At 44.8% G+C, this 27,791-nt stretch overlaps 1 protein-coding gene across 1 annotated transcript in view; it reads right to left on the reverse strand.

Moving 5' to 3' along the window:
* Positions 1–27,791, reverse strand: part of ITGA9 (integrin subunit alpha 9) — a 371,922-nt gene that overhangs the window by 22,458 nt on the left and 321,673 nt on the right. Inside the window, exons 24-26 of the mRNA XM_007462694.1 lie at positions 12,811–12,936; positions 10,705–10,824; positions 6,969–7,070 (exon numbers count right to left, since the gene is read on the reverse strand). Of these exons, the coding sequence (XP_007462756.1) occupies positions 6,969–7,070; positions 10,705–10,824; positions 12,811–12,936 (348 nt within the window). The remainder of the gene's footprint in view (positions 1–6,968; positions 7,071–10,704; positions 10,825–12,810; positions 12,937–27,791) is intronic.

Consider the following 27,791-nt stretch of genomic DNA (forward strand, 5'->3'; position numbering starts at 1 on the left):
TCCTGTCTCCTCACTTCTTTTCCTGTCTCTCTGGGAGCATTTCCTTACTAAAATCTTTGCACCCACATCCTCATCTGAGGGTCTGCTTCTTGAGAATCTATTTTAAGACACCATCTGACTCCATCTGGAGCCCAACCTTCCCCTGTCCACTTAGAAAATGCTTTCAATACTTGTTCAGGGGTCACTCTGTCCATGCAGCCAGCCTCTCCTAACCTCTTCAGCTCAGGCTTTCCCAGCACAAAACCACACTACTGTGCGTGTGTGTGTGTGTGTGTGTGTGTGTGTGTGCGCTTGAGCATGTGTGTCTGCACACGTGTGCAAGTGCAGTGTTCACCCTTTGAGGCTAAAATCTTTTTTCTTGTTCATGTTTACCGGGGGGTCCAGTTCATGTCTAGTGAAAGAATTTGAGGGGCTGGACAGCAGCCTTGTCCTAAAATACAACCTTCCATAGCAGTGGTTTCCTTGGCTCCACAGAGCCTAGGGGTTTGGTGAGGGGATGCAGAGGCCCCCAAGGGAAAGTGGAAATACAAGTTGGGGGAGTTCCAGGCATCCCACCTCTGACTCAACCAAAGCACATTTCAATTTAGAAATGGGTTGTGTTGTTTAAAAAAATGATAATGATTATCATGATGACAGCTGGAAATCACTGGTTTAGAGTAAACTGATCATGACTCTTGAGGTTTTGAGGGAGGGAAAAGCTATTCTTTATTTGCTTCCTCCCATCCTTGGCCATCTCTTCATGCAATGGGAGCCACTATTAACTGACTGCTCATGCGTAGGCACCAGGCAAGGGGCTTTGCACCAAGATGTGATCTGATCCCTCCCAACCCTTGAGGACTCCCCACATGTGACTGGCACAAACTGCTAGACCTCTACTGATATAAAGCTACCTGTCTACTTCTATCTCCTCGGCCACCATCATCTCTAGCCAAGTGACGGTCACAACCTTCTTGCAGCCGCCTACAATCCACTGTCCACACAGTAGCCTGTGATTGTTAAAAAATATATATTGGATCATGCCATTCCCCACTCAAAACAGAAGCTTGCAATGGCTTCCCTTTGTAACTGCTCCCTGGTGTTATATGGTATGACCCTGCCTATGTCTCTCATCATGGATGTCTTCACGTGTCTCCCATCATGGATGTCTTCACGTGTCTCCCATCATGGATGGCTTCACCACTCACCAGGTTGCTGCCACACTGGTGTTTCAGCCTTGAACACGCTAAGCTATTTGGCTCTTCATATGGCTCTCCCTCCTCACTGGGACACTCTTCCCTGCACCTGGCAAGCTAATCCCTCCTCACTCTCTAGATCCCAGCTTCCTTGGAGAAACATTCCTTTAGATTCCCCTCAATCTAGAGCAGGTTACTCCCATGGAACTCACCTTGATTTGAAATAAAACCCTTGTTTACTCTCTGTCACCCTCTCAGTCAGCTCTGGGAGGGCAGGGGCCATGGCTACTTTGCTCCCCATTGCACCCACAGTGTCTCTACGTTGCCTGGCCCGTAGCAAGCCCCCAATAAGTATTCAGTGAATGAAACTGTGAATAGTGACAATCAGCAAACCACACTGGGATTTTTCTCAGTTCCTTATGGTTACAGCTTAATTCTCACACTGGGGGTAGTGGATGAGGGGAGAGGACCACCTACCATCTTTTGATGATGGCAGGGAATGGGGGGGGGTGACTTTCCAATGACCTTCTTCATCATACCTCTCAGTGTAAGAAGGGGGAAAACTCTCTTGCCGGGTATAATGTAATTTTTCACATAAATGGTAAAGTACAAGTCACAGTCTATTCGGTGACAGAAAATTGTAAAGTTTGCTTCAAGATGCAGTAAACAACAAAAGAACTACAGGTGGCACCTTCCGAAGTAATCTCATTTACCACCTTAGATGATGCCCTCTGGATTGGGGGGCAGTGGCAGGGAGCAAAACGGAGGGGAAACCTCCAGGAAGTAGAAAACAGGTTTCCCATGTTACAGATGAGGAAACGGAGGCTCACAGAGCTTACCTGATACCCAAGATCACACCACTGGGATGTGAAGGAGATGGGATATGAAGCCAGGCTTTTCTAATTCCAAAGGGGGAAATGCAGTGCTCCCTGTTCACAGAGGACAAGGCCAAACTAGAAGTACTGACTTCCCGGAAGGGCCAAGACTGGGAACTGAACTTGAACGGCTTCAGAGAAAATGAAGCTGGAACGTGCTGTCCTGATCAATTCGTGCGTGAGGGGGAGGTTTATTCAGAAGTGAAAGCGTGGCTGCAGGCTGGAGGCTTTGTTCTGGAGTCTGACTGAGACTGAGCAGGGAAAGCCCCCACTGGGGTGAGGAGAGCCAGGTCCAGTCTGAAGGGGCCGGCTGGGTGCGAAGGGTACCTGGGCAGTTTTAACAGACAGACTTTAAAACAAGTCAGTCCTTTCCAGAGTGGACACTTGCACTTGTCGGGGTCCTTTCATCCAAGGCCCAGTGCCCTCCCGTGTGACTGAGTGGCTGCAGGGCAGGGAAAGGAGCACCAGGCTGGGGAGTTAAGAGCTCCAGACACTATTCTTGGCTCAGTGATGTGAGATCCAGGGCAAGTCACCTATTCTCCCTGAGCATCAGAGGCCCTTTGTTCACTAGAGGAAGAGGCTTTGTGGTTCTAATCCAGGCAGGGCACAGCAGAATCTCAGGGGACTTGTTAAAGTTATGACCCCTGCATCTCCCCACCTGCAGGGTAAGGGATGGCAAAGGAGGACTGTGGGAGGGAGGTGACCGCCTCTTTGGACATATGATTCCCGGGGCAGAAGGTGAAGGCCCCAGACATTTGCCCTGTCAGCAAATGTCAGCAAGGAAGTAGCTCATTCCAGCATATTCATTCTGAAAACAAAACAAAGCACAAAGCACAAACACTGCTAAACCACCTATGGACAAAGACTTTCATGTCCGCTCATTAATGGAGCTGACAAAGTGGTCTAAATGACTGAACGAAGACTGGCTCAGACGGGAGCTCTAAGATGCACCAGGGGTTGGCTGGCCCCATGCTGTCTTCAGTATTAGAAAAGCACATGGGAGGGGGTATTTGTCACTTTTTAGCATCCTTCCAGTGCTGGGGAGTCCTCCTCTAGGTGAGTCTTGGGGTGAGGGTGAGGCTCTACTATAATAGCCAAAAATGCCAGCCACCTGCTCTTTCTGGGGTGCCTGGTACCCCAGGGACAGGGTTCTAACCTCAGCCAGTGAGAGGCTCCTGCCTGACCCCAGAGCAAGAGGCTGAGAGAAGCCAGGGAAGCAGTGTCCAGAGTACCATGCCAGGCTCTTCCTGGGGCCTGACCCAGCCTGTGGTCCTGGCGCCGCAGGTTTGTCATATCCCCAGCCTTCCTGGCAATTCTGAGAGCTACCCAATATCCTTCTAATCCATTCTGAATCTGCTAAAATGAAACGGAGTCAGTCTCTCCTGGTGGTACCTAGAATCTCAGCCTGGTGCCCACTCCACATGGCAATGACTTACTTATCCATCTGTGGATTTCCATGTTCATCATGTATTCCACTATTTCAAAATACCAAGAAAATAGATTTGCTCTGTAACTCATACAAGCTTCTCACGCAGTCTGAGAAGGGGGTTTGGGGTGGTGGTTCTCAGGAGCAGAGCTGGTGTGCTGGAGATTCTTAGTTTGTCCCCGGGGAGTTTCTAGCCTCAGCTGTTGGCAGCACTGCCGGAAAAGCCGGAAGGGATGGGTTGGACAGGATGGGAGTTCAGCGTGTTCTCAGCACAATCAGCGCTGAATGCGGTGACTCAGATCTCATCCACAGTTCTCAGGTTTGGGTCTGTACAAAGCCAGGTAAGCTGGTGTGGTTGGCCTTGGACGCGTGCTAATACCCCACCTGGGAAGGGCACCTCAAATGTATTATTAGTAAACAAGGGAAATGCCTCAAATATCTAGTACATATTTCTAGGTATTCGACCGTACGCCCTGTAAAGCACTCCCCGTACCATGGCATAAAAATAAAAGACACAAAGAGTCCCAAGAAAATTATTTGATTTGCCTGTCAGTTGAATTATCACCATGTGCACTTTATGTGGTTAAAAACTACATTGTTTCCCTCTTCTCACCCACACCTTGCTCGTTACCAGCAGCAAGTACACTTCCTGTTCATTCCAAGGCCATACAAATGTGGTGTCTGATCTAAAATCCTGCGATATTTTGCCTGATTTAAATTTGGTGGCTAGCCTCTATGGAAATTTCCCTTCCGGTGAACAACTAACAGAGCACCAGGCATTCAGAAGAAACATGTAGGGTGGAACGTGTTTGTTCTAAAAAGGCAAACATTCCTACTCAGAAATTTTTGTTTTTCCCTGCCAGGAAAGTTGAGAACAGATTGTAGTATTTCATCTTGGCTCACAGATTGAAAGGCAAAGTTATGGAAAGGAGGGAGGTGGGGGCATTGTGGGATTCCGACAGGTACCTTTTTTTCTTAGAGTACCGGAAAAAAACTAGTTGAAAATGAGAGCTTCTTCCAAAGAACTCTTGATAATGATAATATTACCATAGTGCTCAAAATGGAACAGTAACTAATGGAAGTGGTATTTTGGGGGCATACAGATGACTCAGAATCCAACGATGGGGTGTTAGGCAATGTTTTCCTGGATCCCACAGCTCCGTGTTCTAATCAAAGGCAATGCGCCCATGATATTTTTTTCATTTACCGAAGGGATTCCACCTGTAGGAAACCTGTTAATTACTTCCGTTAACTCTTAATTGGGAACACAGTGGTCTACCAGAACATTCCCAATCTCTCATGTTGGGCATGTATCTCATCCTATGAAACTTTTTAACCAGAGCTGTGACAATGAGCAGTGAATCTCCATTCTTTTTCAATCCTCAGGTAAGTCTGAATTAGCAGTTAAATGGCCAAAAGGCAAGGAGGAAAAGGCAAAGGCCATCTCCAAATATTTGATCTTCCATAAACACTGACCCCAGGAGTGAAGGACTCCAGCGCCATTCCATTTCATCCCATTCAGTTTCTGTTATCAAAATGACTGCGTGGACAATTTCCTGATGTGAGTAGAGGAGTTAAGGTCTGCATCTGACAGTCCTTCCCTGCATCAGGCATGCAATACTCACGGCCTGGGGCAGCTTTAACATCCTCACAGATTCTTATTCATTCTGTACCAGCTGTTGCTTTTGTTTCTTGCTCAGGACTGAGAGTTCATGGAGGTCCTGGGCATTTCTTTAAATTTTTTTTTTTTTTTTGTGGTACGCGGGCCTCTCACTGTTGTGGCCTCTCCCATTGCGGAGCACAGGCTCCGGATGCGCAGGCTCAGCGGCCATAGCTCACGGGCCTAGCCGCTCCGCGGCATGTGGGATCTTCCCGGACCGGGGCATGAACCCGTATCCCCTGCATCGACAGGCGAACTCTCAACCACTGTGCCACCAGGGAAGCCCCATTTCTTTATTTTTTAAAAGTTTTAATTTTATTTATTTTTGGCTGCGTTGCATCTCCGTTGCTGTGCATGGGCTTTCTCTAGCTGCAGAGAGCAGGGGCTACTCTTCGTTGCGTTGCGCGGGCTTCTTGCGGTGGCTGCTCCTGCTACGGAGCACAGGCTCTAGGCACATCGGCTTCAGTAGTTGTGGCTTGCAGGCTCTAGAGCGCAGGCTCAGTAGTTGTGGTGCACGGGCTTAGTTGCTCCGCAGCATGTGGGATCTTCCCGGACCAGGGATCGAACCCGTGTCCCCATTGGCAGGCAGATTCTTATTCACTGTGCCACCAGGGAAGTCCCCGGGCATTTATTTTCTATATGAACCCTTCCTAACCAGGGTCTTATAAGAGTGGGCTTTGCTCTGATCCTCATCCTAACATTTAGACATGTGGTGTCTCCATTGTTATTGGAAAATAAGTTAACCATTTTTTCTTTGTAAGTAATTAATCTTTGTGAATTTTTCACTTTTGTAAATTTGTCACAGCAATATTCACTCTTCCAAGAGAGGGTAAAGTCTCCCTTGAGAGAAGTAAGTTCCAGGAAAGGAGATGCAAAAAGCTAGCATCATTGCATAGCTCATTGGCCAAACCAGTTCAGAGGCTGCTGTCTCCCCATGTGCCTAGGACCTCAGTGTGGGTGTCAGAGAATGAGCCTCCCCGCTGCCTCCTGCCCCTGAAAAAATAATAAAAGGCAGCCAATTTCCAAGAGTACCCCTTTCCCTCCAGCTTCTCCCACACCCCACATCAGAGCTCCCAGTTGCCACATATTCCATCTTGAGGCTGCTTACCGACTGCACTTTATAGAACAGGGGTTCCCAACCCCCGGGCCACAGACCAGTACCGGCCTGTTAGGAACTGGGCCGCACAGCAGGAGGTGAGTGGCAGGCGAGACAGCGAAGCTTCATCTGCGGCTCCCCACTGCTGGCATTATCACCTGAACCATCCCCCCACACCCCGTGGAAAAAATGTCTTCCACAAAACCAGTCCCTGGTGCCAGAAAGGTTGGGGACCGTTGTGATAGAGGATACGGGGTTAGGTAGGGAATGAAAGAGGAGTTTCTAGGACTTGGCAACTAGGATGTGACCCCTTCAGGTTACTCAAACAACTTGTTTTTGAAACACCCAGCATTTATCCATGGAGCAATGTGACTGGGAAGGCAGATGAGGTTTCAGGGAAAGGTCTGAGAAAAATAAAAATAGTCTTGGCTCCAGAATGGAAATGCAAGCCCTGTCAAGGGTACTTCCAGAAGATTTTTCCTTTGGCTGGTCATAGCCGGGAGCTTTCACATAACAGCAGCAGCCCAGAGAACATGGCTATCACAACAAGAGCAGACCGCAGAAGTTCTCCATGGGGGCCTGGAAGCCAAGGCAGGCAAGGTCTTGGGTCTACCACAAAGTTGACATCTTGGCTTAGAGACCGCCTTTACCCTCAAATGCCAGCACCAAGTCTCCCAAGTCACCCAGATTCCCTCACCCTTGGAGGAGGGCTGTGTGTGTGGGGGGGTGACCAACTCACCGTCATCTCCTCTGAGTTCCCACTGGCTACCTCCACCACCCTCAGGGCAGGGTCCACCTTCACCTTGGCGCGGGTCATGAACTGGATGACAGATGAACTGTCCTGAGGAAGAAACAATACAACTCACTGTAAGACTTTTCAATCACTGGGCTGGGCCCCGAGGTCCCAGGTAGAACTGAAATTCAAAGATTCCATGTGAACCAGACAAAAATTTCTATCACTGAATGAGACAAGAGATTTCCAGTCTCTCTCTCGAGGATTCTTTCATATCATAGTGGACGCTGAAAAGCTCTGGAGTTTTGCTGAGTCATCAACACATGCAGGCTTGTGTGCTGTGGTTTGCAAGTGGCAGGAGCCAGATATTTGGATCTTGGTATTGACATATTCACAAAGAGCAGAGAATAAATAAAGCTGTTAATTGTGTACAACAAATCGAGGCCTGGCATTCCATAGAAGGTATCTGATTTACATTTCTCAAGCATCTTCCTGCCTTGACCACAACCCTCAAACTCTCCACATGAGTTCCTTTTAACTCTTTCTTTGCTCTTAAATGAAGCTGGTTCGGGGGGGTCAAAGCCATTTAAGCTGGGAAGAGGGTACCTGATGGAGAGATGAGAGGGGGGAAGCAACTAGCTTATACAGTAAGTCCCCCCATGTGTGAACGAGTTCCGTACCGAGAGTGCGTTCGTTAAGTCTAACAAAGTTAGCCTAGGTACCCAACTAACACAATCGGCTATATAAATAGTACAGTACTGTAATAGGTTTATAATACTTTTCACAAAAATATTACATGAAAAACAAACACAAAAAATAAAGAAAACATTTTAATCTTACAGTCCAGTATCTTGAAAAGTACAGTAGTACAGTACAACAGCTGGCATACAGGGGCTGGCGTCGAGTGAACAGGCAAGAAGAGTTACTGACTGGAGGAGGGAGAAGAGGTGGGAGATGGTAGAGCTGAAGGATCGTCAGCAATAGGAGACGGAGGGCAAGCTGCAATTTCACTCACACCTGATGCTGATGGAACGCACGTTCACATCTTTGAAAGTTCACAACTTGAGGAAGGTCTGTATGTAGGGAACTTACTGTAATTAGGTGATGGCCCGATGAGAAAGGGGATGGGGGGAGGGAGGAAAGAGCCCACCAGCCATTGCAGGCAGAAGCCTTGGTGTGGGCTCAAAGCCACCAATCCAGATAATGAGAGAATGGCTCCAAGGCAGTGATGGAAGAGTCTGGAAGAAGACAGGGGCTGGCAAACTTGTCACTCAAAAAAAACTGCTTCAGTGAGCTCATATTAAGCAGTAAATAATTTTGTATGCAGCAATCTTTTACCGGTTTAACAGTTCTGTAGATCTGTGGTTTCATGGGTCAGGATATACTGTCTTTTCAATCTTAGATTATCATCATCATCATCTCGGACATTGCTAATGACAATAATAATAATGATGATGATGACGATGATAACTGTCAAAGTTAAAGGCCGAGCAGATGAGGAGCCTGGCACAGAACAGGTGCCTTGTGGTTGTAAAAAACAAATACTTTGGAAGAAACTGGAATCCTCTGATGATTAAAAAAAATCAGATCCTACATTTCAAATGAAAACTTGTTAAGGTCAAAACAATAAAACTTCAAATTTCCTTGTCTGTGGCCAGACCTTCAGGTCAAAGGAAAACTAACAGAAGTGGTGGCCCAGGGAACCACAAGGCTGGTTCTGCTCCACATCCTTAGGGAGGCGTGGCTGGCCTCGGGGGCCCGACAGAGGCTTTCCTCTGCACCTGGGATTTCTGCTGGTTTCTGCTGAAAGGGAACCAGTAGGGAGATCGGTTCTCCAACATCTGCATACGACACCCCATGGCTTCCTGCTGTCTTGGGATGCAGACTAGGCTGGATGGCCCACAAGGACAGCAGTCACTGGGACATGTTCCTTGGCAAAGGGTCACCATTGACCACTGAGAGAGAGAGAGAAAGCTGCACAAGACCAGGCCAGAGCTGGGGACAAGGAAGGCTGAGGCTTTGCGGTTAAATTTGTACTAATGACTAATTTGTAAGTGCAAGCAGCAGCCAACTGGGTTGAGGCTGAAAGAGAAATCAGAGTGGCTTCCTGCCATCAGTGCCGTATCAGGGTACTGTCAACAGTGGCAAGTGTGGCATAGGGAATAAAACTGTCACCAGGGCCATTTATCAAGAAGATGAACAGGATGGGTAAGCATACAGAATCATAATCCCTCAACCTGTCCTGGGGACCCAGGACAGTAAGGCACTTCCTGTGATATGAAATTCTGGAATCATAGGGTGACCAGGGGTGCTCTAGTTCATGCCTGGTCCTCTCCCAACACTATCCTTTTTAAAGGGAGAGGTACAACAGGGAAGCAGTGCTGTGTGCACCCAACTTGTCCCAAACCAGTTTCCCTCCAAAGAATCCAGGGAAAGCAGAACTGTTCACAGCTCTCCACCAGCTGGAGTCGGAGAGTGGGTAAAACATCCTGTATCCCCATGTGCCTGTGACTTCTCAGGCCAACATGTTACTGCCATGCCTAATTTAAAAAATAACACTGGAATGACTTTTCTAAGGATATTCATTTATACACTGACAGTTTTATACAGACTAACACATTTAGTTTTTCCAAAGGAAAATAAAGAGAATCTCTGTGGCTAACATGCCTATTTTGTTTTAGCTTCATGTGTGATTATTTTAGAAGCATCTTGTTGGATGTAGCCTTTTGTACTCAGCAGCATTTATGTTAAAATAAATCATAGTGAATGTGTATGATTTTCTTAAGGGCCACCAATTCATTGACTGAGGTATTTTTTATGAGCCACTTTTATAAACTTATAATAGCAAAGTGATCTGAGATTCGCTGCTCAGTGCTCTGTAATGGTCTATGTGGGAGGGGAATCTAAAAAGGAGTGGATATATGTGTATGTATAGCTGGTTCACTTTGCTGTGCACCTGAAGCTAGCACAACATTGTAAATCAACGATACTCCAATAAAAGTAAAAAAAAAAAAAAAACCCTAAAAAACAAAAGTTATCTGAGATTCAAAAGTTGGAATTCTGAAAAACAAGGTGCCGTCTAAACAAGAGGTTGGCAAACTATGACTCATGGGTCAAATCCGGCCCTTTGCTGGGTTTTGTAAATAAAGTTTTATTGGAACACAGCCACACCCATTCATTTGAGTATGGTCTATGGCTGCTTTCACAATACAATGGCAGAGTTGAGCAGTGGCAAGACACTGTATAGCCCATAAAGCCTAAAATATTTACTACTGGCCCTTTAAGGAAAACCCCTGATCTAAAACGTGGTCCCCAGAACAGCAGTATTGGCATCACCTGGAAGCTCCTCAGAAATGCAGACCCTCAGACTCCCCTCTGAGGAATCTGTGGTTTAACAAGGTTTCCAGGTGATTCTGAAGCAAGCTAAAGTCTGAGAAACTCAACTGTGCAAACAAAACACCTAGGGAGCTTGTTAAAACAGAGATACTGATTCCTAACGGCTGGGTAGAGTCCAAGATTCTGCAGTTCTAAGGAGCTCCCAGGTGATGCTGATACTGCTGGTCCTCCAACCAGACTCTGAATAACAAGGGTCTGGTATGTTTCCCTGGCATCATCTGCAGCAGAATTACCAATGGTGCTATCCAGGGCAGTTTTTTTAAAGGGGGCAGGCAGAGTTTTTTCTGAGGAAACCAATTCAAATGCTTTTGAATGAACTCCAATAGTACAGCTTCCCAGGGCTTACCTTCTTCAGTATTTCTGTGTTCAGCAGCATGTAAATGTCTATAGTACGACTTTCTTCTTTAGCCAGCGCACTAAGATTACAGTGCATTGTTAGGCAAGAAATTCCTGGCTTTTCGCAGTCCTGAGAAGAACAAACAGAGAATGATCAAACCGTATTAAGAACAAAGACAAGAGCACAGCATTTATAGCACAGAGGGCTCTGTGAACTTCTATTCTGCGGACCAAGGCCATTCCAGGTAGAGGAAATCCATAGGAAGATGCAATCATTCCTTCTTGCCACCAGAGGGCAATCAAGGGACTTCCTGCCTGGCAGGCACCAGAACATGCCTTCAAGTCTAAGCTCACTGGTGCACCCTACCAAAAAACTGGATTTGCAAGGAAAAAGAAGGGGTTTTTTTGGTGTTGTTTTTAAAGAAACACATTTACATATTTGGGGAGCATTCCTCTTATAAGTTTTGAATACAAGGTGTATGTCCTAGATTATGTGATTTCTGCCTGTGAAGTGACAAATACACTTTCATGCCCAATTTTTAGGTTGGGCAAATTAAAGGGCTACAAAGTCACATGACTCAAGAAACCACAGGAGTAAAGAAAAACACGTTTAACCAAGAAACCACACGAATTACAGCTAGAAACCTAAATTCCAAATTTAAGTTACAAAGGAGGAATTCTTTTGTATTGTAGGATCCAAAATGTGCGAACATACCTTCACGATGTTTCACATGTGGGGTAAAAATTTCAGCTAGATACAGAGTTGTATCCGTCAAACAACTAGATATCAGTATATCTAACAATTCTAAGGGCTTCAAAAAAAATAGCTGATCGGGCTTCCCTGGTGGCCCAGTGGTTGAGAGTCCGCCTGCTGATGCAGGGGACACGGGTTCGTGCCCCGGTCTGGGAAGATCCCACATGCTGCGGAGCGGCTGGGCCCGTGACCCATGGCTGCTGAGCCTGCACGTCTGGAGCCTGTGCTCCGCAACGGGAGAGGCCACAACAGTTAGAGGCCCACACACCGCAAAAAAAAAAAAAAGCTGATCATCAGCATTATGTAAGTAAAAATATTCCAACCTTCCAAATGGCAAACAGTCCTACTACTTCCACTGGAAAAAAAATCGAGGAAGGAAATGTCAGTGAGACATGCTGTACCGAAATAAGGAGCTGAAGAGATGTAACCAAAGACATGGAGACAGGAGGTTGTGGAAAAGCATCTGATTCCATCTTCAATACCTTCACTTTTTAAAAAGCTGAGGTATAACTTACATACACTAAAGAGAATAAATCTTAAGGATCCATCTTGATATATTTTTACATATGTTTATAACAGATCAAGATATACAACATTTCTTGCACCTAAGCACGTTCCCTCATGCCCATGACTGTCAATATTCCTCCAAAATTAACTGCTACCCTGACCTCCATTGTCCTGGATAGCTTTGCTATTTCTGAACTTCATGTAAGTCAAATATTACAACATGTGTCCTTTTGTCTCTGGCTCCTTTCACTTAATATTATATCTGTGAGATTTACTTATGTTGTTGGTGTAGCAGTTTTTATTGCTCATAATACACCAGTGTATGGGTACACTGCAATTGTTTATACATTCTCTTGGTGATGTACATTTGGATTGTTCCCAGTTTCTGGCTATTATAAGATTGCTGTGAACATTCTTGTCCATGTCTTTGGGGGGATACAAGTACCCATTTCTCTTGGGGATATACCTTGGAGTGGAACTGCTGGGTCATAGGGTATAGATATGTTTAGTTTTAGTATATATTGCCCAATAGCGGTATACAAAGTGGTTGTATGAGAACCATCACTCTTGATTAGACTCATACTAGTGGGAGAAATGTTTAACTTTGTGCTTGGTGGGTTGCAAAGGTTTTCCCTTTGCCAGCCAATGGAATTTGAAATGTAAATTTAACACTTTGATAGAAACCTCAGGCTGAAAAATAGGAGTTGACTACAGTCCTTGTGACTTCCTAAGCCAATTGATTAAAACCAGATTTGGGAAATAATAAATGCCAAATAGAAAACTGGCTTCTCATCTCAGACTTGCCTTCCTAATGAGGACCACCCATGTTAACCCAAGCAGTAAGCAAATTCTTACCAAGACTTTTCTTCCCGACTTTGTGAAAAAAGCAAATATTGTATGGAAGATATTTTCTGGTTCTTGAGGGATGATACAGGGGGTTGGGTTTTTCTGGAAAGAACAGTTTCCCTTCTCCTGGCCCACCTGAAAATGAAAAGAAACCTGTCAGAGTGGTCCATCCCAAGAAAGGATCATGAGCCTGGAATCCCTTATTGTAGAGGAGGTTGCGGTAGAGCCCAAAGTCAACTGTTCCCCCTGGTCCATTCTCCAGGGGACAATAATGGCTGAAAAGCGGAAAGGCAGAAGTAGTAGCATCAACAAGGCCAAATAATAAAAAATGTGGATGCTAAGTTGTTAAATAATTGAGATGGCACACAACATGCAAGTGAGTTGTGACCAAGGAAGAGTGGACAAAATAAACTTCAAAAACATCCTTACAGCAACTCTCTGAAATGAGCATTCATGTTCTTTGTCTGGAGAAAGAAAATAAGGCTCAGGTTAAATTACTTGCCAACAATCACACAGACCAGAACTCAGGTTTTAAACCGAGATCTTCTGAGTTCCAGCCTTTAGGCATGGCCCACTGTCAGAGGTTTTCAAACTGTGTTCCACGGAACCTCTAGGCGCTGTGGAACCCCTCAGTGGATTCCCTAGAGAGGAGAAGGGGCACCAAGCAGGACTGCTCTGGGCTCCCATCTCTGTTCCAACTAGAGCATCAACCACACATAATGTCATTTAAAACCAGGATTCTGCTACCAGAAAAAAAAAAAAGATTGGCATCCACTGCATTGAGCCATACAGGAGCTTATATGCCCTGGGAGCCCTTGCTGAGTTACCTGATTTTGCTTCTGACAGCTTTTGAAAGTCCAGTGGAAAAACAATGCTGAGCAACAGCAACATTAAAAAAAGATCAAAACAACAGTACATAGTCTTCCATGTTGGTTTCTTTAAGAACAATACTATTTTTGATGCCTAAACTGGGGAAATGTTGAAAAAAACAAAGCCTTCTTTATATATCATCATATCACACTGTGTGTAGTTGAAGATTTGACATGACTTAAGGTCAAGTTGCAAAATTAATCGTTAGTAATTCATAATTTAGGATTGTGTTTACAATCTGATTTCTAACCAGAATCATCTACTTAAACTACATTCTCCTATCTTTAATGCCTTTGAGTAAAATACAGTGTGTTTACACTGATTCAAGAATGTTTCAGCTTCTCATTCATGGTAGGGAGCAAGGTCTAGTTTAAATTTTTTACATGGAAACTTCTAACTTAAGCTAACAATGCTAATCTTTGAACAATGAACTATAAAACAAGATCTCCAAATTTAATCTCTATTTTATCTTTGGTCTGAACACATATGCCAGGATTTACTATATATGCCTGAAGATAAATAAGATGAAGGTTTACTTCCTCAAATTAACTCTTAGAAAATAGAGTGTTGCCTTTAAAAGTCTCTCATAGTTTGGGGACTTACTGTTCTTTAAAATGCACTGCATTTTGTTTGTTTGTTTTTGGCTGTGCCTCTCAGCTTGTGGGGACCAGGGATTGAACCCAGGGCCACGGCAGTGAAAGCGCCAAGTCCTAACCACTGGACCACCAGGGAACTCAAGGGACTTACTGTTCTTTAAAACAGTAAGTAATTTGGTACTCTCTCAATTGCTTTATTCGAACCACAAAATCTGGGAGGACACACCAGTCTGAAATGGTCTCAGTCAGTGTTGGTTTTGGATGCTTTTCGAGGTCACTAGAAGAATTAATGGGAAGGAGGCAATGAGATTTAACATAGATGTGGTGATTATTCCTGGGGTGCAACTGTAAGTTGTGATAAATATTTTAAAGCTCATTTTTGGAAAGCAAAACATTAGTTGATTATGTCGTGAGAACCAAGAACAATCACTTCTAAGACAGATGAGAAAAACAACTGCTGTAATGTTATGCAAATGGGTATTTGTGTCTTACAATAAAAATTTCACCATCAAACATGGATTCAAAATGTTCTGCATTTCAAATAAATTAGATGAATTGAAGATGATATGCTTTGGAATACTGTCAACTAAAAAAGTGGCTTTAATAATGCTATCCATTGATCTCAAAAGATGCACATCTGCATAAAATCATTTTGTGAAATGTGTGAATAAAAACAGTAATATAAATTAATGTAGTATTCTTTTATAATTTTAAGTGTGTGACTACATGATTAGGTTAAGTATTACAAGTAGGTATTTACTTTTCTAATTTTTTTTAAAATTGAGGTTAAAATGTACATTCCCTAAAAATGCCCAGATCTTAAGGGTATAATCTGATGAATTTTGACAAATGAAATCACCTACATAACCACCACCCCAGTGAAGGGACAGAGCACGTCCATCCCTCCAGAAAGTTTCCCCTGGCCCTTTTCCAGTCAATTCCCATCCCCAGCCCCAAAGCAATCACAGTTCTGATTCCTGTCAAGTTGGTCAAAAATCTGTTAAATTTACCTCTTTAGAAAAGTGGTGGATTGTGTTCTTTGGGGGTTGCCCTCTATTTGGGCATATATGGCACCTCGCAGATAGAAAACATTTTGTTCATTGAACATTTGAGAACTTGTATGTGTGTGCTCATGTTAATTCCAATCATATTTCACTCGGAAGCATGTGGGTCTCCACTTTTCCTGTTTGTCTTCTGGAGTGGACATTTGCTGAAAAGCCGCTGGAGAAACGGTCCTTCTGCAGCCCTGTGGGATTCATGTTCTTCTGTAGAGATGACCAGGCCTGGACCCCCAAACACATTTGGTCTGGGTTGAGAGAGATGGAACTCTGAGTCTTGCAGGATGCATCCGTTCCTAATTAAAATCAGGGATGGGGCAGAGATCCTCCTGGCTCTGCAGTGGGCGATTTGGGTTTCCAAGCAGGGAGGGGAAGTGTAGGAGCAGAGTCCCAACCCAGCCAGGTTCACTGTCATGCCCACAGGACACCAGCACCTTGGGGGAGGGTGCTGGGAACCACAGGGTGAGGTGGGAGGAGCAACCGGTGCCAACACGTGGGGCACAGACACAGCTTGGAGCTCCATCTTCCTCTTTTCCCCTAGAGTCTTAGGGGCCTGTGAACAGGGTGATGACAGGGACGTGATGTGATCTGATGTGACATCTGATCTGCCTCAGGGGAATCTGGAGGAGGCAAGTGGAGGCTGAGTCTGTGGTGAATCAAAGTCTCGGCCAGTCGTGCTCCCGACTGTGGTTACATGGGAATCACTTCAATCAGGGAAAACAACATTTTTCCGGGAGGTTCAGGGTGGTCCTCTCTCAAAGGAGGCCGAAGGTTGCTCCGTGCTGCATGGGTCTGGTTCAGACCAGCTAATCTGGTTGTAGACGCTCCCTCAGCTAAAATGAGCAACTTGGTGCCTGACCAGGGTCATGAGGGCAAGGGATTGTTCTGTGTGCATGGATAGAACGTGTGTGATGGACACAACGGTACCCGACACTTGTGCAGCCCTTACTGCGCACCCCTGTGAGGCGAGTGCTGTTACTGTCAGCATTTTACAGATGGGGAGGCTGAGAGGCGGGGGGGGGGGGGGGGGGGCCCCCGCCTGCCAGTGCGGAGGACGCGGGTTCGTGCCCCGGTCCGGGAGGATCCCACATGCCACGGAGCGGCTGGGCCCATGAGCCATGGCCGCTGGGCCAGGTCTCCCCAGGCAGCAGAGTTGGGCTGGAGCGCAGGCCATCCAGCTCCAGAAACCTGTTTGCAACCACTTCCCTGACTCTTTAGGTCCAAAGGCTGAGGAGGGGGCTGGGGTAGGAGTCATGGAGGGGTGGGTGGTGGAGGTGGAGGTGGAGGGAAACCATCCCTTCCTGTTCTTACCCTGGTCAAAGGGAAGGAACCATGAGCCTACAAGCCCAGGAATCCCAAAGTCCTCCACCCTGACCCACTTCTGCTCCATGGGAGATAAAGTGCCTGCTGGCTGGGAGGCCAGGCCACTCCATGCTATCTCAGGCTGGAAGGGAAACAGAGCATCCTGGAATGTTGTTTCCGGAAGGCAGCTCCAAGATCATACGGTCCCATGGCCTCGGCTGACAGTAAGGAACCAGAGGCCCCGAGTTCCGTGACTCGTCCAAGGTCACATGGTTGGTTGGTGGCAGCAAGCGGCACCCAGTGAAGGAATCCTGGGGCACAGGTGGCCTTGATGAATTTGATGGTCCTGGGCTCCTAACAGCTGATGCAGTTCAGGTCTCTGGGGCCTCAATTTCCCCACTTGTGAAATTAGGATGGTGGCCTACGTGATCACTAAGGTTGTCCTCAGTTGCTAATTATGCCCCTTGAGGATTCTCCTGCATTTTCATTAGAGCGGGGGTCACCTAATCTCCTGCTACATAGATAAGCAATTACTGAGCACCCACCCCCCACAACTGGGTTCTAACCACCCTGTCTGGTGGTGAAATCATCAAGGAGATGCAAGGTTTTCTTCTTGCAGACAATCCAAGCACTATGGCACTCATGTCCAACAGCTTCATTTCTGTGGCTGGCCAGGGACTCTGCGGCCACTGCCCCCTGCTCATCCCTGTCCACCCACTTCTCATCTATTTTCCAGACTCTCTGAGTCCAGATGCTTCCCATGACATGGCTGCTTATCTTCCAGGACCTCTGGAGCTGGAATAGGCCGTATCTACTGGAATGTGAATAAAAGAACTTTACCAAACACACAAAAAAGGACAAGAGGATACAGGACACAGTGTTAAGGCTGAATTTGGCAAAGGCAGCTATTGAGGGTTTGCTGTTGCCATTTGGCCTCCGCCTCTCCCCTCATCCTGACCCCAAAGAAAACATTGTGCAAGTTGAAACCAAGATCTGGTGGTGATTTGGGAAACTGTGGAGCACAAGAGAATGTGGACATCACTTGGTGGCAGAGTCCGGGTCAACGTGGGTCAGAGGAACCTTCATAGTCAGAAGTCTTCAAGGGCCCAGGCCTATCTGAGGATGAAGTGTCCTCAGTGCACTCCAGGTAGCCTGGCAAAGCCTCATTCATGAAATACTGGGTTTAAAGTATGAACTGGGGCTGATTCATGGGTAAAATACTGAAAAAGGGAATTAACTTTCTGGGTCGAATTTATCATTACCTGCCACCAGGTGGAAAAGGACCTCTAGAGCTTTTACTAAAGACTCTCTAGGGTGTGGTGGTCTGATAAAGGGGTTGTAAGAAACAGGGCATTTCCATGATGTGGCCTCAAAAGAGGGGTCTGTACAAGGTACTTATTGTTGTCGGCTGACCTAGAGTGAGAGAGAGGACATAGGTCTCTCCCAGGTTCCCAGAACACAGCAGCCTTAATAGAGTCCCTGTCCCTGGGCCTGAGGGACAGGAAAGTCCTCCGATGTGTTTTCTAAGTCTCTTGTTCCAAGCACATCACCCTGGAAACCAATTCCAGCTGCTTAAGGCCCCATCTCTACGCAGACATAAATGGGAATACTACTAGCTAACACTGGGTGCTATTCTAAGAGCTATGGGATACACTGAATCCTTATAACACCCACTCACAGAGGGTACTATTATCAGTAAGTGACACATAATTTATTATCTAAACGGGGATATTTTTGAGAATGAAGTCGGGGAGTCAACCAGACAGAATAGCAAGACAGAGACATAGATCAGGTATGAGCCAGGCACACTGGGACATCTGGTCTCCTGAAGTTTCACCCCCATTTTACAGATGAGAAAACCGAGGCCCAGAGAGGTTAAGGAACCTGTCATGTACCTGTCAGCTTTGACTGTGGAAGGAGTACCATCTCTAAAGCCTCCACCACAAAGCTCCCTGTCCAGCCCCACCTTCCCTGCACCCAGGATGCACAGCCTCTCTTCCATCATCTCATGGTTTATCCTTTCACAGCCCTCAGAGCAGGGCTCCTATTGTGATTGTCAATCTGTCTACAAATTTCTCTCTCAGCCAACAAGTCAGTCTCTGTCATGAACTGCATCCCTGACTCAGAGGAGGTGGCATTGCAGGTGAATTCTGGAGGAAAAGAGAACCTCTAGAGAGTAAAGGGAGCAGGGGAAGAGAATTCCAGGCAGAGGAGAACAGCATGTGCAAAGGCATGGAGGTGCAAACAGTAGGCTTGAGTCTAGAGAGCCTGGGAGTTCAACGTGGTCAAGCATTGGATGAATGTTGGGGCGTAGTGGCCAGAAATGAGGCAGGTGAGGTGAGCCTGGACACAGAGGAGGGCCTTGTAGGCAAATCACAGAGGTAGGAAGTTATCCAGAAGGTGGATTAACATGTCTCAAAATTAAGGAACCACTTTTCCTTAATTATTGGTATTATTGTATATTTTTGGTGTTATTGGTATATTTGGTATATTTATTATTATTTTTGGTATTACTGGTATATTTTTAACAGGCTAAAGCATGGATGCCCCCTTTCTACCAGCATCAGCCTCATTCCTTAACCATATTCCAGCTGGCTGGGTTCTAGGGATGGGAAGGGTCACCAAAGTGTCCCTGGCTTGGTGCCCCCTGGACATAGTACATAGGAAATAAAAGAGAAATGGAAGATTAAATTAATAGAGGAATAAACTCAGTGACAACAGCTCTGCCCAGGAGCCAATCCTTGCGTCTCCACCAATGTGGGTCTTGGGTAAAGTCTGGTCTAGAAACTATGTTTGTTGGAATGACCTGGATTAAAGGGCGGCATAGGTTCATTTTTTTAATAACATGTGTTTCATGTTAACTCACATTTATCTGTTAATCGTTGACTTTCTGTTCTCTCTTACATCCCTGGGCCACTTTTCCATATCATGTGACACTGATCACAGCTGATGGCAACTGGGTAAACATGACCCGTCCCCTGATGGGTCCACCTGCTCCTCTGAATTCACATGCCCCTTGAGCTTAAAAAACCCAGAGAATGTTTTGAATGCCTACTTTGCTAATTCAATTACCTACTGCCTACTCTTGGAACCACGGTATCTGAAGATAATAAGTCCGCTTTCTGCCACGGGAGGCTGAACGTTGACCACAATGACTTTGCCGATATTAATTTTAGCACTCCAATGTTTGAAATAAATATGGCCCTCATAAAAGGGTCAAGAAATGACACCAACTGGTTACTTAGGCCGATATAAGATGTTTACTACTAGAAAGAGAAATAAGAGCTACATATTTTCCATTCAGCAAAACGTAAACTGTGATAGTTTTTTTTTTACAGTCTTAAAGAACCCTTTTTATTATCTTTTATGTTAAATCATATTGCTATGATTTTCTAAGTGTTTCTTGATATTGCCGAAAGAACAGTGAAAGATGACAACATTTTAATAATAAATCCTAAGAAAAATACTTTTATGTATCACCATTCATTTCAAGACTGTATAATGCAGACCCAGAATAACCTAGAAGGGTTGGGTGCTCAAAGTCTCCATTTATTCACTCTGATTTCTTCAACCGCAAAGACATTATAAGGGCAGGAAAACAGTGATAATCATCTTGGGTAGTTCCTTATAATGGATATGCCTAGCTCTATGTTACCTATGTATTTGAAAGGTTGAGAACACAATTTTTGTGTGTGCACATCATTTAAAGGTAGGAGTTGTCAAACGCATCCTTTGGTAGACCTCTCTCAAGAGTTATGAATTCTTTTGCTTTGTGAAAAGGGTCCCCTTGCTTATCAGTTTGGCAAGTTCTGATTTTCTGATATTTACTTCTGTGTGTAGCTACAGACTTCAATGTGTTCCTACAGATAGACAAAAAGGAGAAGCATTTTGATGATCACAACAATACAAGGTAAGTTAATATGAGGTTCTAGCTTTGGACAGGCCCTCCTAGCCTCACTCTGCAAATAAAGAGCTGAATTCTGGTTTCGAACTGAAATGTGTAAATGAGAGCACAGAACAGCCGTCCATAAATAAGAGCCCGTTGACAAAGCTGCAGAGTTGGAAATGGAGGAGAAGGAGCAAGAAATGTAACAATGACCTAGCGCCTTTTAATTTCTAGAAGGGGAAAGACAGCAACTCAAAAAAGCCTGAAAAGACCATAACTTCAACTCCAGATGTCCTCTCTCTTTCTAACTGAAAAGTTATCTTCTAAATAAAAGACTTGCCTCCCCAACCCGCTTCCCCATCCCTTAAGGCCATCAACACTGGGAAAAATTGCATTTGATCTGAAAGGTCAGTGTGTTACTGAGACCAAAACTGAAACAGGAAATAAAGGGGCAAAGCCTCAAAACCAACATTCCAAAGGAAAGAGAGAGCACGATCCATCGTACAATTTTGTCCTCTGTATGAATATGCTATTATTTCATAAAAGATATCACTTCTTATGATAAAAGACAATGATTTTTTCCCACCAGCTCTAGGGTTTGGCTAAAATAATGGTGTTCCTCCCCATCCCCCACACCCTTTTCCTCTGGGTGTCGCAGGCCAACATGCTGAAATGTCAAGAGTGCAGGCCACCACCAGCCTGCCCTGTAAAACAGCATTCATTTACATTTTATCAGAGAAAGCCAAGTCTCCCCCACCCCACCCTGGCCCCGCCCCATGAGGCCCATTTCAAAGCAAGGGGATGGCCTTTTACTGGAGTTTAAGTGATACAGATGGGATGTAGTTTCAGAGAAGCAGTGACACCAAAGAATTTCCAGATGTAGTCAGATTCTCTTTAGCAAAAAAGAGAGACATAAGAATGTTATCTGAGTACTTGATGTGCATGCCAAAAATACTTTCCTTCCACAGATAACGAAACATTTTGGAAGCAGAATGGTTTGTTGATTTGAATAATAAATGAGCCAGTAGCCCTGATGTGGGACATAACACAGTCCCTGGAATTGTATTGGCTTATTTAAGCTCCGGTTCTAGCTCTTGGACCCATCTTATAGTGAAGAGTGAAGCTCATACCCATCTTACGTTAAAGGATAGAGCAACACACCTATGGAATCACTGAGTTATCTCTGCATTTATTAGATGCATCACTTTATTATTGCTCTTTTACCAAAAGGTAAATAACAGTCATTTTCTGGATGCTATGTTTCAGGTATAAGCATCTGTCTAACCTCTTACACTGGTTTTCTGAGGGGATACGCATCAGAGCAGTGAACAGAGAAACCTAGATGTCACTCACTGAATCTAAAGCTTTATTAAGACTTCGTGAGAGGCCTGAAACATGCTTTCGGTCATATGTTTAGGAGAAGTTAGCACCCTGACAGCTGGGGAGATAATGACTTCTCAGTGTCTAACAAGGCTGAGAAAGTTCCTTTTGGTCAGAAGAGGCTTGGTGGGTCTATCAGAAAGGAGTTTTCCTGTTTTCGTGCTTCTGATACACACACAATTAGTCCTCGGCAGGTTCAATGAGAACCATGTGTTTCTGGGCAATGGCTGATGTGTTCTGTTTATCCTCAGTGAGATTTCCTGTTATCAACTTTGCTAACAACCCATCACCCCTAAAGTGACAGGGCTATGTTGCTCTTAAGGAATGAAAAAAGTAAGAAGAAAAGTAAACTGCATAACCACCAACTTCTAAGGCCCATTTGTGTTGGGAGACCAGAGAACACAGGCGCCTCAGCATCATCATGCGCATGCTGCCACAAAGTGTTAATGCTTCTAGATGTCACAGCAGTCGTGCGCAGGAGCCCCGCAACCCCTGATAGGTGGAGCCCTCAGCCAATGGGGAGCTGGCCTTACTGCCTTGATTCATTCGCTCTGTCCACAAGGGCTAAAGGGCAGTCTCTGAACCACACTGTGCACGTGCAGTCCAGGCTGGAGCTCATCCCCACCTTCCAGAGGGTGCGGGTCAGGTGTAAGCTTGCCCAGAAACACACACGCTTTCTCCCTCCAGCCAAACTAAAAAATTGATCCAAGAGCCTCGGAACGTAACTCTTGCTCCAGAATTCCATCAGCCATCTCCCCTAAGTGTTTGGCTTCTGTTGAGAAAAAAAAAATTACAGCCAACCTAATTCTGACCCATTTCAGGACCTGATTATTCAACTCACATTCAGACATGTGCAGAAAGAAAGAAAAATTGGAAAAAATGGTTTGAGGCCATCACTGAAATCAGCAGACGTGTGTGTGTGTGAGAGCGAGAGAGCGAGAGAGCGAGAGAGCGAGAGAGAGAGAGAGAGAGAGAGAGAGAGAGAACGTTTTCATAACATCTCTGATCAAAATTTGTGGAGTTTAAGTTTGCTCTTCAAAGCCTTCATTTCTAATAAGTGATTCAGCCCCTTATTTCAAAGTTTTACATTTTTACTTTTTCCCACATTGAAATTAAAGCAACCTCTGTTGTGGGTGAAGGGAAATTGTCAAAACATCTCTACTCAGGGATTGAAATTCAGTGCACATTTTCCGAGTTCCTGGAACGTATGAGGTGCTCATTAGATGTGCGGCAGGGTGTGTAGGTGTCTAAGGACACACACCCTATCCTAACGCCCAGAGAAATATTTGTGATGGTGATACTAACAGAGTGGGAGTAGCCAATGCTTTCATTTATTTGAGCACATACTGCATACAGTGCATATGTGCATAGAGTCTGGGCACCAAATACTAGGGATGCACAGAAAACAAGGCAGCTGTGACCTTTACTTCCATGGTGTTTTTAGTCTTCTGGAAGGAGACAGACAATTAAAAACAGTAATTTCAGATAGTGGTGGGTGCTGTGAAGAAAACAGCACACAGGGTAATGGGACAGAAAGTTGATAGGGGGTTTGCAACTTTAGCTAAGGTGGTCAGGGTAGACCTTCCTGGAAAGGTGAACTTTGGGCTCAGATCTGCATTATGAGAAGGAACCAGCCATGCAAATATTTGGGGGAAGAGTGTTCTCAGCAGAGGCAGGTGCAAAGGCCCTGAGGCAGGACGATCTGGGAAGGCATCTGGGAGGGCTTGAGGGAAGAAAGGATGTGTGAATTAGGTCTGGAGGAATGAGTGGGCTTTCCACAGCAAGAGGGAACGGAAGGGAGAAGCATTAGTAAGGTCAGGAGGCCCAGGGAAGTGCATGGTGGGTGGGTCAGCAACCTTCGTGGTCCAGAGTGGCTGGAAGACAGGGTCAGGGGTGAGGTTAGGGGCAGAGGAGGTCGCAGAACATGGCCTGGAAAGGTGGGAGGATCATGCAGAGTTTTGGACCTCATGGTTTTGGCCACTAAGATCTCCTTGTTGATCTTTTTACAGAGAACCTCAGGGTGTCTCTGAGAGCTACACTGGGGAATTATTAGGAGTAGAAGCACACTTTCAAATGGTAAATCAGGTCCTCCCTGCCAGAGTAATAACCATTTGTGATGAGGAGAGCTTGGATAAAAAGGCATAGTACTTGGGGCTCAGTTTTGTTTTGTTTTGTTTAAGTAAATTTGTTTCGTTTTATTTTTTGGCTGTGTTAGGTCTTTGTTGCTATGCGTGGGCTTTCTCTAGTTGCGGTGAGTGGGGGCTACTCTACGTTGTGGTGCGCAGGCCTCTCACTGCCATGGCTTCTCTTGTTCTGGAACATGGGCTCTAGGCACGCAGGCTTCAGTAGTTGTGGCTCGTGGGCTCTAGAGTGCAGGCTCAGTAGTTGTGGCGCACAGGCTTAGTTGCTCGGCGGCATGTGGGAACTTCCCGGGCCAGGGCTCGAACCTGTGTCCCCTGCATTGGCAGGCGGATTCTTGCTCTAGAGTCAGGCTCAGTAGTTGTGGCGCACAGGCTTAGTTGCTCGGCGGCATGTGGGAACTTCCCGGGCCAGGGCTCGAACCTGTGTCCCCTGCATTGGCAGGCGGATTCTTAACCGCTGCGCCACCAGGGAGGGGCTCAGTTTTGAATTTTTATTTATTTAGATACTAAGAGAACAAAGAGAATGGCTTAGGATGGGAAAAAGAGAACTAAAGGAACTGTGATACTTTCGGGGAAGAGAAGTGGGAAGAATGACTAAGTAACAGCTCAACTTCTCCACAGAGGGAGCTAGGCAACTGTTTTCCATTTTAACTCAGAAAAGGTCGGGAAATTAGAGCATGATGAACTGAAGATAGTCATAAAAAATGGGATTCAAGGCATATCAGAATGGCTTAACCCAGAGAACTTGTTGGAAGCACGGTTCTGTTGTACTGGGGAGATATCTCAACTGTATTCTGTCCAACGGCAGAGGGTTGGATCCCACAGCACCCCACCCCCACCCACCCCAGGGCTGGAAATCCACCTGCCCCTATTGGAGAAGGGTTTCTCCCCCCCCCCCCACTTATCTTCTCATCACATAAGCTGTATTATTAACAGTTAACTTTACATGACACCATTTAAGTTACAGGATATCAGGGAAAAGAATGAATATCACCCAAACACTTGGCATCCTGAGGAGGGTTTCTAAGCCTTGAATTCTTGTTTGCAGGAACCTCCCAACCAGGATGAGCGGTGATTTGGTTTAGGGTGAGCCCTCGAATTTCTACAGAAAAAACAGAATGAAGGAGAGGAAGAAATTTCTACAGAAAAAACTGAGAGTGAAGGGGCTTGTGTCTCAGAAGACAAACTTATAGTTACCAAAGGGGAAAGTGGGGTAGGGGGAAGAATAAATTAGGAGGCTGGGATTAACAGACATACACTACTATGTATAAAGCAGATAACTAACAAGGACCTACTGTATAGCACAGGGAAGTCTACACAATATTCTGTGATAATCTATAAGGGAAAAGAATCTGAAAAAGAACATACATACATACATACATATATATATATATATATATATATATATATATATGTATGTATGTATATATATAAAACTGAATCCTTGTGCCGAACACCAGAAACTTACATGATATTATAAATCAACTACACTTCAATTAAAAAAAAAAAAAAGCATGTGTTCACCAAGAGGGAAAGTAGTAGACACTGAAAAAAAAAAGTGAGTTTGCTTTGGGTTATTTTCTGGGCTGCTTTAAAGTGCCAGGCTTGGCTTATGTACAGGTTATGCCTTGGCCTCCAGCAAGCCTGCTGCAGGGAGATTTCTTGTTGCAACTACCCTCCAAACATAACCAAGTCATAAAACCCAGGACTTTCCTCATGCAAAATGTGCCTTAATAGCCAGCCAGCTTCAAAAATCAGTGTTACTGTCAACTGCTGTGGCCAGCGAGATAAGTGATTCACTCTGGGAAGAGAGCTCCCCCAGAGTGAGTGCTGACGAGTACACACAAAGAGACTCCTGGTTTCCAATTTGGACTCGGACACCACCACGCAGGGCAGCATGCGGGGTTGGAATTGCAAAGGAGAGAAACCAAGTAGCGCCAAAATCAAGGAAAGAGAATTATCAGAAAACACAGACTTGGCAAGGCCTTATGAACAAAGATCACCTTACAAACTCCTGCGACAACTTGGGTCCTCCCCCACCCCAATCCTGAATGAAGGTCTCAGCAAGACCTGCTCTGACATCTCTATTTAAAATCAGAAACTTCCCCACTCTCACCCCATTGCCTCCTTTATTTTTCTCCAAAGCATTTCGTATCATGTAATGTACTATACATTTTACTTATTACTTGCCTCTACCAGAATGTAAGCTATGCGAGGGCTGGAAATTATTATTTTTTGTCTGTTTTGTTCCCCATAGTAACCTAGTGCTTGCCATAGGGTGCATGCAAAGCATTTGCTGAATAAATGAAGGTGTGGATTAAACCACACCCCCACCCCCCAACAGCCTTTCGTGGCAAGGACTGTCATCACCATTTTATAGATGAGGAAAGGGAAGCTCGGAGAGAATTAAGTAACATGCTTTAGACCACAGCTTAATGTGCAAAGGAATCACTGGGGATCTTGTTAAAACACAGATTCTAATTCACCAAGTCTGGGTAGCACCTGAGACTCTACATTTCTCACTTCCAGGTGATGCTATGGCTGCTGGACAGCTACAAGTCCAGACAAAACGGTGTTATGAGGCCTTGCAGTGACTGTACAGTTTAGTGGTCAAGAGCAGACATCAACCTAGCTATTTACTGACCCTGTGACCTTGGCCATCCCTTTTGCCTTTGCCTCTGTTTCCTCATCAAACTATCATGAATATTAAAAGAATTTGTCCAGGTAAAGTATTTAGTACAGTTCCTCATCTATAGTAAATTCTTAATAAAAATTTATTATTATCATTATTATTGTTGTTATTAATATTATTACTACTACTTTTTTTAGCCTAAACCTAACAGCTCCTTCTCAGAATACTACTTCAGCAACATAGGAAAAGCCTACATTTAAGCTGAGAACAATGACCACTCACATCTACTATCAAAATGTTAGAAACTTCTACTACATATACTATGTGAGAATTCTGAGGCAGGATCTGAAAAGTGGAATTGTTGGTATTCGTATTTTAAATTCTGATAGTTACTGTCAAATTGCCCTTCACACCGACAGTATTTGGGAGTGCCCATTTGCCCTCATCTTAACCAACAATGGATATTAAGAATCTTTTAAATTTTTGCCAGTTTAATGGGGGGAAAGACCTCATGTTCATTTGAGTTTGCACTGCTCTGATTACTGATGAGGCTAATGTTTATTTGCCATTAAATTTTTTTATATGTTTATTTGTCATTAAAATTTCTTCTGTGAATTTCCCGCTCCTATCCCTTCACCCATTTTTATAATTTTTGGCATTTTCCTTATTGATTTGTAGAAGTTATTTATATATTATTTGTCTGTGAACTATGTTGCCAGTATATTCTCCCAAATATCTTTTAGTTTTGTTTATGATGTATTTTGATCACACAAGATTTTGGTAATTGTACAGATTTAAATTTGTCAGCCTTCTCTTATGGGTTCTAGAATTTATGACTTGCTTATGAAGAAGAGCTTTCCCAACGAAAGATTATGAAAATATTCAGCACTTTCTACTAATACTTCTTCTTCTTCTTTACATGTAATTTTTTCATCCATCTATTTTTTTCTAAGTGAGGTACAGGTTTTCCGTAATTTCTTCCCAAATGGATAGACAATTTTCTTCATTTATTGTGAAGGAGTTTATATACCTCGATTGTTTGGGGTGATTATTTCATCAGATATTTCTTCTGCTCCCTCCTCTCTATCCTCTCCTCTGGAACTCTAAATATGTGTATTTTGTTAT

This window comes from Lipotes vexillifer, unplaced genomic scaffold, assembly GCF_000442215.2.
Source record: "Lipotes vexillifer unplaced genomic scaffold, Lipotes_vexillifer_v1.1 scaffold539, whole genome shotgun sequence".
Lineage (NCBI taxonomy): Eukaryota > Metazoa > Chordata > Mammalia > Artiodactyla > Lipotidae > Lipotes > Lipotes vexillifer.